The sequence below is a fragment of the Periophthalmus magnuspinnatus genome, chromosome 8 (genome assembly GCF_009829125.3).
Source record: "Periophthalmus magnuspinnatus isolate fPerMag1 chromosome 8, fPerMag1.2.pri, whole genome shotgun sequence".
NCBI lineage: Eukaryota > Metazoa > Chordata > Actinopteri > Gobiiformes > Gobiidae > Periophthalmus > Periophthalmus magnuspinnatus.
Window position 1 is genome coordinate 8,880,259 of NC_047133.1, and position 14,238 is coordinate 8,894,496.

The 14,238-nt window shown below is 40.8% G+C and overlaps 1 protein-coding gene across 1 annotated transcript in view; it reads right to left on the reverse strand.

The window, feature by feature from the left end:
- Window positions 1-14,238, reverse strand: part of mybpc2a (myosin binding protein Ca) — a 91,940-nt gene that overhangs the window by 41,502 nt on the left and 36,200 nt on the right. Inside the window, exons 11-13 of the mRNA XM_055223779.1 lie at window positions 5,651-5,775; window positions 3,447-3,552; window positions 2,245-2,414 (exon numbers count right to left, since the gene is read on the reverse strand). Of these exons, the coding sequence (XP_055079754.1) occupies window positions 2,245-2,414; window positions 3,447-3,552; window positions 5,651-5,775 (401 nt within the window). The remainder of the gene's footprint in view (window positions 1-2,244; window positions 2,415-3,446; window positions 3,553-5,650; window positions 5,776-14,238) is intronic.

Consider the following 14,238-nt stretch of genomic DNA (forward strand, 5'->3'; position numbering starts at 1 on the left):
CTTAGATGGAATGGAGTTTTAGTTTCACTATACTTTTTACTTCCTATCGTGCAGTTTTAAATACTTTATTAAACTCACTGTACCTGATTTTACTGTCTTAAAAATGTGAAAAACAAAACTAGTTCATTTTAAACCATTTGAAGCGCTTCAAAGTTATTCCTCACTTAAGCGTCCTAATTATTCACTGCTATGAATTAAATTAAAAGACTCCATATCACGCAATTTTCTGATCAACTTTATAACATGGCTTAAAGCTCAACAAGAGTCAATTTTGTGCAATATAGGACCTTTTTACAACTTTCAAAGTCCAAGGACGAGTAATGCTAACAACAACTAGCATGCTAACAGTGCACTTCCTGATTACCAGACAATAAAACACTTTCTAATTAGATGCAGGCAGCACACAGCGCACTTATTTTGACCTGAAGAGCTGCTTATACCTGCATATCTGTACTGGAGAAAGACACATTTTGTTCAAATACCAAAAAAAAAAAAATAGAAAAAAATGGATAGAGGATACAAATATCTATTCAGCTGCATGTAAATCATTTGTAAGTCCTGCTAAACTAATCAACTTACACGCAGATATTTCGCGATAACATGAAAACAAGCCAAACCACATCAGTGTCATGTTTCATCCCATTTACTCGGCTCGGTCTATTTCACCAATTATGCAAAATGTCTTTCTGAGAACTGCTGTAATTACTCCACGTTTGGTCCGGACGCCACCCCGTCTCCGCTACTGTCCCGGTTTACGACGGCTAGCACCCGAAGCAGCGATCTGGGAGGCGCTACGTGAAATTAGCATGACGATACAAGACTGCGATGGAGGGATGTTAATTAGGACAGGCGTAATGACTAATTGATTCTTTCTATGGTTGTCATAAACTGAAAACATCAACAGCTCGTGTGCAAATGTGTTTAGAAGGTAATTGGAAAGTATGGGTGATGTGTAGGGACCGGATGATGGATGGGAGGCTCGCAGTGTACAGATATGAGCCATTACATTACAACCAGTGATAGGTGAAGAAATGAACATGGACTCAACATGGCGTCTGTTAGTGGGTGAGTTATATTGGAGCTTAACGGCCCCGCCCACCTCCCAACTTCCTAAAGTACAATTTCTGTTCAGCCTTTTACATATATAATCTTTGAAAAAATAACATTTCAGAGGTTCATTAGCTAATCTAACCATAGACTATATATAAATGGACATAGCTAACCTGCTAGCCGCCAGCCGCTAGCTTTCTATTGAAAAACTGTCGCCTCTTTCTCTGTAACTGTCAGGCTCGTCATTTTGGTCTTAAAATTTTCATATTAACCCGCTCTACGTGATCCTGGTGTGTCTACTTCACTATTTTGTCCGTAAATCAAGATATGAGCATTAACAATAGACAAATTAGTCACCGTCTTTCCCTGAGGTCACTCCCACTAGCGTTAGCAACAGGTTTGATTGACAGTGTTGCTAGGCGCCCAATCCCTGTAAAACCAGTGGTGTGGGCGGGAAGAGGTGTTATCCTCAACAGCCTCACTCCGGATTGGCTCTTTAGTTACGTTGATACTTGTGGTCGGAATTTCAAATATGGGACACAGCTTCAAATTCGTCCTATAACTGCTAGTTTATATGTTAATACGTGTATATCTGAAACTGAAACTCCACTGGTTGCTTTCAGATTTGAGAATGTAATGACGTCATACTCCCAGATAGAGGCAAGAGCCAGTTTTTCCTTTTAACTACACTGTATTTTCATAAGAAATAATGCGGGAATGCCAAATATTCCTTCCCAATTGCAAAGCTGGTTTGGCAGTGAGCGGGTGCCTAGCAACAAGGCACGATGGCTGTCAATTAAACCTGTTGCTAGCGGGATGAAAAAGTAGACATCTGACTGGTTTGTTGCTAATGTTCATATTTTGATTTACGGACAAACCAGCAAGATAAAAAACACAGGATCATGTAGAGAGGGTTAATACGAACATTTTAAGGTCAGAATGATGAGCCTGACAGTAAAAGAAAAGAAAGTGAATTGGAGCCAGAGTCAATGGAGCCAGAATGATCACTTTCTATTTGGAGCATGGCAGCTAGCAGGTTAGCTATGTCCATTTATATATACAGCTATTGATTTGAAACTCTATTGTTCAACTGCTTGTTTTCATGTACGTGTTTCATATAGAACCCCGTAATAAACCCTATATTAGCAATGGCAATAACAGCAGTATAAGCATCGCAGTGATAGTACAAGTTACCTTCAACCTCCAGCTCGGCCTTGGACTCCCCGCCGTTGGTAAAGGCGTAGTACGTTCCAATGTCGTCCAACGTGGCTTCATTGATGATCAGCATGTGTCTCTTTCCGTCTTTCTTGAACCTGTATTTGGATCCAGCCGTTTCTTTGCTCAGCTCCACTCCGTCCTTCATCCTGAAAATGACACGTGGTATTTTAAGAAGAAGTACTCAGTTTGTTACTTAAGTAAAGGTACAGATAGCGGAGCAAAAAAATACTCAAGTAAAAATAAAAGTATAACATGAAAAAATATACCTAAGTAAAAGTATTAAAGTACCTGTTTAAAAATGTAGTTAAAGAGTAAAAACTAAAGCTTCAACTGTAGTGATTTTGATAAAGATTTCTGCCGAATTTTGCAGAAACAACTGACTGGATTTTACGTGTTACAAATAAACCCTCAGCCTTTTCAGAACGTCTCAAACTATAATAAAAATACTTTTACTTTTCAGTACAGTTCAAAGATGTAATGGAGTGGAAAGTACAGATACCTGCTCTCAGATGTAGTGAAGTAAAAGTAAAAAGTATCCACTGTAAAATTTACTTACATATAGCTAAAATTTAAGTACTTATTTTACTACTTCCACCACTGCAAAAAATACAACTCGTATCAACACTAGATACTCTATTGAGCAGGTATCAGCACTAAAATAAATACATAAACAGGACAAATTTGGACCTTTTTTCAGAATTGTTTCAGAATGGTCTTGAACTCGGTTTATTTAGTGTTGAAAATGGCATTCTAGTGTCTACAAAAAAAAGTTCACGTTTCAGTTACTTGAGTTTTAAATGAGAGATGATCAAATTTGTATTGAGTGTCAGGCCTTTTCCTATAATCCAATAAAAAGTACATTTTTTTAAAGCAAAATTATATGTTATGTAGATGGCTCAAGGTCAAAATAAGTCCACTGTCTGCTGTCTGCATCTAATTAGAAAGTGTATTATCGGATTGTATGGTAATCAGGAAGTGCACAGTTAGCATGCTAGTTATTGTTAGCTTTACCGTCACGACAAACTCAATAATTAAAATGCTCTGAATGCACGAGGTAAGAGAGGAATAACTTTGGATCACTGGTTTAAAATGAACTAGTTTTGTTTTGGTCGATTGGTTCATTGATCAGTTTGATGAAGGTTTACGCTGTTTGGTTGACAATTTATTTGGCTCCTCACCACTTGACGTTGGCTCCTTCCTCGGACACCTCCACCTCAAACTCCACCTTCTCTCCGACCACAGTGTGAACATCGTCCAGCAGCTTCGTGATGGTGATCGGGGGCTCTGGGACACAACAGGAAATTAGGCTTAATAAAAGTGATAAATAAATAAATAAATAAAGTAATAATACATTTTAGTGTGCTCTACCAGCTTAAAGACTACAAAAATCGTCTAGTTTATTCTAGTTTTATCTTTCTGGTGAGGTTTATAATTTTACTTCCTGGTTTAGACATGGGCAGCAGGCTGACATACGTAGAAGCAGTGTTTCCTTTAATAGAGGAGACTACGGTGGCCCCCCATTGTCAAAAAACAACCTCGAGGCTTGCAGTAGTAGGGGCAAATTTGGAGCACCTCTGGTTTAGCAGGGAGCGGGTGCTTAGCAACACTGTCAATCAAACCTGTTGCTAATGCTAGCAGGTGCGACCTCAGGGAAAGAAGGCCCCTGATTTGTCTGTCTGGACTTAAAAACACTAGGATCATGTAGAGTGGGTTAATACGAACATTTTAAGACCGAAATGACGAGTCTGACAGAAGCAGTTACAGAGAGAGGGGCGACAGTTTTTCAATAGAAAGTGAATTGAAGCCAGAATCTGAGCCCATGATCATTTCCTATTTGTAACGTGGCGGCTAGCAGGTTAACTATGTCCATTTATATATACAGTCTCTAAGAAAAACAGCTGCTTTAAGATTAAATATAGGCAATAAACGCCACTTATACTCCCTAAATTGTTTAAAATTAAATTATTAAAATCATTATCAAGATCGAATGCTGCCGTAGTTTCCTCAGAATCTATGGGAAACATTGTAGAGGTAATTCCATAACTGTTTTCTGGCAACAATAATAATAAACTTGTCTAAACTTGACTAAATTACACAATATTATGGTTAATCAAATAAATGTAAATGACTTTATTTTGTTAAGTGAAAGTTTAAACTAGTAGAAAAAGCAATAGTGTAGTGACCACTGATGCCCACTACTTTGCAAGGTGCATTGTGGAAAATTTTGAGCGCACTATTTTCTCACCAACTGGACATTTGGACACCACTTAAAGATTGCGTAACCCCTAAATAGTGCCCCCTGTAGGGAATAGTGTGGACATTCAGACACAGCCATAGGTACAGCTTTTCTGTTTGAGCACTTCCTGTATTTCAACACTATGAGACATGTATTTTTAGATAAAACAGAGATATGTACGAGCTGGTGGTGCTTTGTTACTCAGAAGAGTTTAGTGACAGAAACATGACAGTTTGAGCTGTGATTAAAAATGAGTGAGAGGCGACACGGCTCAGTCTGAGGAAAAGAAAACAACAATAAGGCAGAACAGAGACGGGAGCAGAGCCGAGCTGACAGGGCCGAGCTGACAGGGCCGAGCTGACAGGGACCACAGGAGCCGGGACATGAACAGTTTACAGGCACCAGGAGGGACCTCAGAGGAGTTTGAACAGTGACATTTGAGGACATGACGGTGAAAGAAATCATCGTCCTAAAGCAGCACCAACACGTGTTACTTTATCCATAAACCAACAGTGATTAAAACTTCAAACCAGAGAAAACATTTTTTTCGTTAAGTCTAGGAAGTCAAACTGTTTAATTCCATGGTTTAGTTTAACTGAACATATGGTTGGACTCTACTGCCCTCTGCTGGGCTGTTCACCTGATTTGATGTGACACGTGTTAAGTTGAAATTAAAAAAAAAAAAAAAGACCACACGTCACAATATATAATGGAAATCTATAATGAAAGTGCAGTTTGAATCATCAGGAAACCTAATCTCATGTGTGACGTTTACATTGTGCTACTGACTGCTGCAGCTTTAAACACATGGGCACAGCTGGCTCTGTGTTTGAAGCTGTCAAGTCGCTCTATGAGAAAATGGTTAAGTGAATATGCGTGTATTGTATCGTAGGTTGCGAACACAAAAACAAGCGCCAAAAATATGATTGTTCCAATGCACAACTCGCAGAGACAGTCTGCTCAGATCCACCTCAGGGTTGTTTCCATTTTCACATGTGAGACTGGGAACTCCAATGCTGTGCCCTCCACCTCAGAGGGTCAGAGCTGTGCCCTCCACCTCAGAGCTGTCCCCTCCACCTCAGAGGGTCAGAGCTGTGCCCTCCACCTCAGAGCTGGGCCCTCCACCTCAGAGGGTCAGAGCTGTACCTTTGACGAAGAGTTCAGTGAAGCTCTTCTCCTCGTCCACCACACACTCGTACGCTGCGTCGTCCGAGAGATTACACTTATTTATAGTCAGGGTACGAACGCCTCCCACACTCTCCATCACATACCTGCAAAAAAACAAGAGTATTTAGTCCTGGTCTAGCCCTGGTCTAGGCAAGGCAAGGCAAGGCAAGGCAAGGCAAGTTTATTTGTATAGCACAATTCGTACACAAGGTAATTCAAAGTGCTTTACAGAATAAGAAAGACATTAAAATCACACAAATCAAACATAAATAATCACAAATAATCATCATAAAATCAACATTAAAAGAGAAGAGTGCAGAATAAAAACCTGTCAGTCATATGCACAGCTAAACAGAACTGTTTTGAGTCTGGATTTAAACATTGTCAAAGTAGAGGCCTGTCTCACATCTTCAGGAAGACTGTTCCAAGTTTTAGCTGCATAAAATTTAAACGCTGATTCCCCATGTTTAGTCCTGACTCTGGGCACCAGCAGGAGGCCGATCCCTGAAGTCCTCAAATTGCGAGATGGTTCATATGGCACTAACATGTCGGAGATATACTTTGGACTTAGGCCATGGAGAGACTTATACACAAGCAGAGCTGCTTTAAAGTCTATTCTTTGAGCTACAGGAAGCCAGTGCAGAGACCTGAGCACAGGACTTATGTGCTCATACTTCCTGGTTCTAGTCAGGACCCGAGCAGCAGCATTCTGGATGTACTGCAGCTGTGTTAAGGCTTGTTTGGAGAGGCCAGTGAGCACGCCGTTACAGTAGTCTAACCTACTGGAGACAAATGCATGGATAAGTCTCTCTAAGTCTGGCTTTGACAGTATACCTTTGATTTTTGCAATGTTTTTTAGGTGGTAAAAAGCTGCAGATGTTATTGATTTGATGTGGCTGTTAAAGTTCAAGTCTGAGTCCATTATTACCCCTAGATTTCTAGCCTGATTTGAAGGTTTTAGAGAGAGAGACTGGAGGTGACTGCTGACACTTTCTCTATGTTTCTGTGGGCCAAAGATGATAACTTCAGTCTTGTCTGAGTTTAGCTGGAGAAAGTTGTTTTGCATCCACACACTGATCTGTTGGATGCAGTGGCAGAGTGAATCCACTGGTCCATATTCACCTGCTGCTAGTGAGACATAGATCTGAGTGTCATCTGCATAGTTGTGGTAAGACACATTATTGCTGCGTATTAACTGGCCTAATGGCAGCATGTAGAGATTGAACAGCAGGGGTCCCAGGATTGAACCCTGGGGCACCCCACAGGTCAGGGACATTTTATCTGATATACATTTTCCAATTTCAACAAAGTACTCCCTGTTTTCTAAATAGGACTTGAACCAGTTTAGTGCCGTACCAGAGATGCCCTCCCAGTCCTCCAGTCTCTGTAAGAGGATCCCATGATCAACAGTGTCAAAAGCAGCACTCAGATCTAACAGGATCAAGACTGAGACTTTGCCTGCATCAGTGTTCAGGCGGATGTCATTTGTCACCTTGATAAGAGCAGTCTCAGTGCTGTGGTGGGGTCTAAAACCTGATTGGAAAACATCAAAGGAGTTGTTCATTTCAAGGAAGTTAATAAGCTGTTGGTAAACAACTTTTTCAAGGACTTTGCCTAAAAATGGCAGATTTGAGATTGGTCGATAATTGTTCAATATTGTGGCATCAAGACTGCTCTTCTTTAGGAGAGGCTTGATAACCGCAGTTTTCAAAGCACTTGGGAATGTTCCAGATTGAAGTGACATATTAACTATGTGAGTGAGTGGTGACAGCAAACTGTTGAGCACAGACTTTAAAAATTTAGTGGGTAGCACATCGAGGCAGCATGTAGATGAACTCAGACTGGTGACAATCTCTTGGACAGTTTTATCAGTTACAGGTGTAAAGTGAGTCAGCTCTAAGTGTCTAGGTGGGTGCTGGGTTGTTATTTGTGTTGTGGAATTTATGGCATTTTTAATACCCTGAACCTTGTCATTAAAGAATACTGCAAACTCATTGCACTTAGATGTGGAAATTAGTTCTAACGGCAGTGGAGCTGGGGGGTTTGTTAATCTGTTTACCGTTGCAAACAGGATACGAGAGTTGTTACTACAACTTCCAATAATGTCAGAAAAATACCTTTGCCTTGTTCTACATAAACTGTGGTTGTACATGTGCATCTTTTCTCTGTAAATTTCATAATGAACCTGGAGCTTTGACTTGCGCCATTCCCGCTCGGCCCTCCGGCACTCCCTTTTCTGTGCCCTGACCGAGTCATCATTCCTCCATGGCGCTTTCTGCTTATCTTTAACCATTTTAACCTTCATCGGGGCAATGGTGTCCAGAACATTCAAAACACTCGAAGTTACAGAGTTCAACAAATCATCAACATCAGAACATGAGGCATTTTCAAAGTGTATCATTTCCATGAACAGTGCACCTGTTTTATCATTTATGTGTCTCCTTCGAACAACTGCAGGACCAGCCGCTGGTTTGGGAATAACAGACAGGTCAAAGAAGACACAGAAATGATCAGACAGAGCAACATCCACCACATTGACATTTGAAATATTTACTCCTTTTGTAATGAGCAGGTCCAAGGTGTGTCCTCTGTTGTGGGTGGGCTCGCTGACATGCTGAGTCAGGCCAAAGGTTTCAAGGACAGAACTGAGCTCTTTAGCGTTCCTGTCAAACACATTATCCACATGTACATTAAAATCACCTGTAATGACTAAACCATCAAAGTCTGTGCATATGACTGAAAGCATCTCAGTAAAATCATCAATAAAACTCAGACAGTGCTGGGGAGGTTTGTATATGACTAAGTAGAGTATGGAGGGGGATTGTTTTAGCTCCATTTTGAATGAAACATACTCAAAAGATGAAAACACTCCAAATGACAATCTGTGAGTAACTAAACTATCTCTAAAAAATGCGCACACACCTCCACCTTTTTTGTTTACTCGTGTTTCAGATTCAAATTTGAAGTTGGGTGGAGTTGATTCCACTAGAATTGCATTACCTGTGTTTTTGTCGAGCCATGTTTCAGTTAAAAACATAAAGTCAAGACTAAAAGAAGAAATAAAATCATTAATTAAAAAGGACTTGTTACATAAAGATCTGACATTGAGCACAGCAAGTTTCAGATTAGTTTCAGTAGGACTGGATGTTATCTTCTTACAGGGAATGTGAACTAAATGTCTCTGATTGGACAGTCTAACTGTCCTTCTGTTATTCAGTCTACGCGGTGTAACTGTAGATATAGCTCCATCACAGGGCCTCAGCATGATATTATCTTTATCATGACTGTATGTCCTGAGACAGCAGAGGCCCTGTGTGTCCTAGCTCTTGTTGATAACAGCTCTGGGGGAAGGGCGAGGAGGGGGGAGTTTGGGTGAGGGACCAGGTGAATGAGCAGGGGGGAGTTTGGGTGAGGGACCAGGTGAGGGCCGAGGAGGCGGAGCAGGGGGGAGTTTGCGTGAAAGACGAGGGGGGATAGGTGGGTACGGGGAAGAGTTCAGCATAGTTGATGCCAGAACTCTTGATCGCTCTATATTAGGTGTGAGAGGAGCCATCTTAATTCCTGATCTGATGAGACTTTCTAGATGGTCGGGAAGGGCCATAGGTGAAGGTGGGGAGGAAAAGGAGAGTGAGGAGTCCCTAGAGGGAGTGGATGTAGCAAAGGGGACCCAGGGTTGGTCTGTGGGCAGGGGTGACTTGTTCTCTTGGGGAGGTGGTGGTGCAGCTGAATCCTTCGCTGGGGGAGATGGTTGTGCTGCTGGTGGTGACTCCTTCGCTGGGGGAGGTGGTGGTTGTAGTTGTGGTGCTGCTGGTGGTGCTGACACATTGGCTTGGTCTGTGGTTGGTGCAGCAGGAATGCTTCTCTCATTCCTCTTTTCTCTCACTGGCCCAGGACCCTGTCCAGGCCGGTTTCTCAGAGCGTGGAGGAGGTTATCCGTCAACACTCTTACTCCACCTCTGCTCAGGTGCGGGCCATTTCCCTTGAACAGGTCCTCTCGTTTCCAGAAAAGATCAAAGTTCTCAATGTAGTGCAGTCCTCTGGCTGCACATTCGTTGAACAGCCATGTGTTCAGCTGAAGCAGCCGGGTAAATTTGTTCATCTTCCTTCTGTCTATGGTAGGAAGAGGTCCACTGATGAAAGTCTTAACCTCCACTTTATCAAGCTCCTCAAATAATTCAATGAAATGCTTTTTCAAGATTTCAGTTTCATTCATTCTGGTGTCAACTGCACCCACGTGCACAATCAGCTGTTTAGCTCCTTGGTGTGTTGACAAAACTTTTGGGAGGAGTTTTGTAATCTCAGAGACAGTGTGACTGGGGTACGAGCAAGTTTGGATTCCTCTGGGAGTCACATCTCTGATAGCACCGTCTCCTAGCAGCAGCGTATCTCTGACCTTGACGTTTGGCACAGACCGCCTGTCTGCCGCCGCTCTTTTGCCAACTTCATTGCTCTTGTTTTGCGACAAAAATCCATTTTCTGTTTGTATATTAACATCAACATCAGTCTGTGACAGTGGTAAAAATCTGTTTGTAAGTTGTATTTTGGGTGATGTAACTATATTAGCATTGTCTCTTATCACTTGTCGCGTTGGCTTGAAATTCTTGTCTTTACAAAGTTTTGGAAAAGACACCGTATCACTCAGGTTTAAGTTGAAAGTAGCAGATTTTTCACTCTCTTCTCTGAAAGTAACTGTGGGTTGCTTACCACTGGAGGTCACAGGAAGCGTTTGGTGAAGTCCTTTTTCAGATTCTAAAACAAATATCCGTGCTTGTAGCTCAATAATTTGTTGTTGATAGTTCCGACAGCGTTCGCAGAAAGAATTCCTTTTGTTTCTTCCCGCGGACATGTTGCTGGCTCGTCAAAAATTTTGTTTAAAAAAAAAGTAAAAATGGTTTAAAAATCTTTGTCTACTTAAGAGAAAATCATAACTAAACAAATCTCCCAGCAATGGAAGAGGTAAAATTATTTAAAAAGCAAAGTAAGGAGGAAGCAGCAGGAGCAAGCAAGGTTTGCGTCTGCACTCTTCAGAAGCAGGAAGCATAGTACTAGTCCTGCTCTCTACTGAACTAAATTTAAAAGGCAGCTGTTAACTTGAAAACTACCACTAAATGACATCACAAGGTGGATCAGATCATTTTGAGCTTTGAAAAAGGATCAGCCAAATGTGTGAACAAAACAAAACACAACTCGGGGTATATTTTTGATGAAGTAACAGCATTATAACATGACTTAATCCTCACAAGAGTACATTTTGTGTAATATAGGACCTTTAAAATGTTACCAACTCTATTTTACCTGGTTTATTCCTGAGATCAGCCTGGTTTAGACACATATCCATACACTGAAGAGGTGGTCCTTGAGGTGAGTCAGTTATATTTGTTCATATTTACTGTAGATTTGCTCCGAGCAGCAGGTCTGAAAGTGAACGACGCACTACAATGATGACAATACAGGCCTGAAGGATCACTGCTGATGTCAGAGAATAACACTCACTCATCTCAAGGCGAAGCAGACAGTGTGGGCTGAGCAAAAGTCAAAGCCAACAGAAGATAACATCACTGAAAAAGCTGCTGTTTGCCATTGAAAAGCCAAGAGGTATTTAGTCTTATTTGAATAGAAATACATTATTAAAGCAGACCTGTTATGCAAAATCAACTTTTCAGAGCTTTTTACCATGTTATAGCTGTTTCCTCTCACCATTTACTCTCGAAGTTGTATTTGGAGTGATTCGTGCAAGTATTTTTTGCCGATCAATCCCCATTTTCACTGCCACCGGTTCATGCTCACTGTGACGTACTTACTTCCTTCTCCAGTTTAATTTTCTGTAATAGGAGTAGGGTTCAACAACGCCGTGTACCGTATTTTTTATCGTATTAAGTCGCACTTTTTCATAGTTTGGTCGGGGGTGCGATTTATACTCAGATGTGATTTATATGTGAAATATATGTTCTTTTCTTCCTCTTCATTATTATGCGTTTTTTGGCTGGTGCGACTTATGCTCCGGTGCGACTTATGCTCCGGTGCGACTTATACTCCGGTGCGACTTATACTCCGGTGCGACTTATACTTCGGTGCGACTTATGCTCTGGTGCGGCTTATACTCCGGTGTGACTTATACTTCATTGCGACTTATACTCCAGTGTGACTTATACTTCATTGCGACTTATACTCCGGCGCGACTTATACTTCATTGCGACTTATACTCCAGTGTGACTTATACTCCGGTGCGACTTATACTTTGGTGCGACTTATACTCCAATGCGACTTATACTCCATTGCGACTTATACTTCATTGCGACTTATACTTCATTGCGACTTATACTTCATTGCGACTTATACTTCATTGCGACTTATACTTCAGTACAACTTATACTCCAGTGCGACTTATAGTCCAGTGCGACTTATACTCCGGAAAATACAGTAGTCATTTTGATACAAATGAAAAAAAATCCTCTACTCGTTAGTGTGATCTGCAGCTGTCCACACTTCTTTACTGTGCCGATGTTTACGGTGATGTCAGCTCCCAGTGGGCACCGCAGACTTGTTTCTTTTATTAAGTCGTTTTAGATGAATATTGTGATTTAAAATGTCCAAATTACAACCTAACCATTCACGGGTGTCGTAGATCATAACCGCAGACTGATGATGGGTAGTCCTTGTTTACTATTAGGAGCCAATAATGTAATAACCCCCCATAACGCAACAATTTTGGCCAAGTTTAAATGTCACAAGTCCATAATGTAATAACAGCCCAATAATATAATCTCAAACATTTCACACCAAGTACCGCCAAGAGAAGATTTGGCTTTCAGAGAACCACCAGCGCTAAACCAGGTCTATAACAGGACTAATGTGGGTCTAATCCAGGACTAAACCAGGTTAAAAAGTGGAATACATCACTTCCGCTGTAGTTATAAATGAGAAATGATCCAAAGCAGGACAAAAAGGGGATAAAATCAACTCCACAATCTGAAGAGCTGAGAGTCCAAGTACCACCTGAATGAGCTTGCGTGTACATGTACCACCGTTTGAAAAAGCACATTATTGTCCGGTTATTATATATTTAACCTGCTATAACTGCCGCCAATAATGCAGTAACTATTAGCGAGATGTTATTGCATTATTGGCTCATCGTAGTTATAGTTATACTTGTCATTTCAGCGCACAAAGGAGTAGATTTTCATGTATCTGTGTATATTTTTACTGTTAAAAAATGACTATGTGACATTTTAACGCTGTATGTAAAAACCAGAGAGTCTGAATCCTTTGACAAATCGCAAGTATGTTCAGAGCAGCGGGCGTCGCAATGTAAAATGTGCATGGAGAAGGTTCCAAAGTATGGTTTTAACTTTCTGTTTCCATGGTAGTGACTTGCCACTTCCAGACATAAACTTGCTGCACCTTTAAATGGCAAATAGTGCTATTTTCTGATCCATGTTATAATGTTGTTTTCTCAATCTGAGTTCGTCTCTCGAATAGAAAACACTCTGTTCCACCTTGTGATGTCATCATGTGGTAATACAGGAAGTGCTCCATTGTGTTTTTAAACTCCACACACCTTCACTAGAATCGTTTGGATCATTTCAGCCCTGGAAATGCCAAGCTCCACTGAACAAAAGCTGTGGTCGAAAGTAACGAAGAGCAAGTAGTAAAGGACTGTACTGTACTGGACTCAAAAGTAAAAAGTACTTTTCATATGATTTGACGGGTTATTTTGGTTCACATTATCACTACGTTTAACACTTTAACAAATTAACACTTTTACTTTTTACTCTTCAAGTACATTTTTAAACGGGTACTTAAATACTTTTACTTAAGTAGAGTTTTTCATATGATACTTTTACTTTACCTCTGTATTTGCACGTTTACTTAGGTAACAAAATTGAGTACTTCATCTGCCCCTGACAAAAGGTAAACAGTAGCTTTTAACTTGAAAACTTCCATATCATGAGGTGGAACGGAGCATTTTGAGCTTTGGAGATGAACCAGGATTTCTCAAATATGTGTGAATGAAACAAAACACAACTCCAGGTCTGTTTTTGAGGAGATAACAACATTATAACACATCTTAAAGCTCACAAGAGTCTATTTTGTGTAATATAGGACCTTTAAATGACTTTTAGTTTAGTGTTTTTTGTTTAGAATCACTTATCCCCACACACACTTTGCCTACACCGTTCTCTCCCCTAAGGCATCAGGGGAGCATTGTCTGTACATGTCGAATAAAACAGTCGCTCGTACCGGTATTGTGAGAGGGTGCATACAGACGGAGAGAGGGCGATAGACTCCAAAGAAACAAACACAAAAAACTCCACATGCAAAACTTGAACTTTCAACATGCAGCTCTTTTTACTGATCATTGGGGTCGTTCTATTTCCACAGGGTCAGCAACACTACTTTTTATGTACATGTTACGAGCTTAAAAGTTCACTGTTCACCGTTTCTGGAGGAGCGTTTGTCCTTCGCTTGTCTCCCTAGAAACATTATTTTTCTGCTTGTTACTCAGTATGGCATTAAAGGCCCTATATTACACAAAACTGACTCTTGTGTAATATAGGACCATGTTA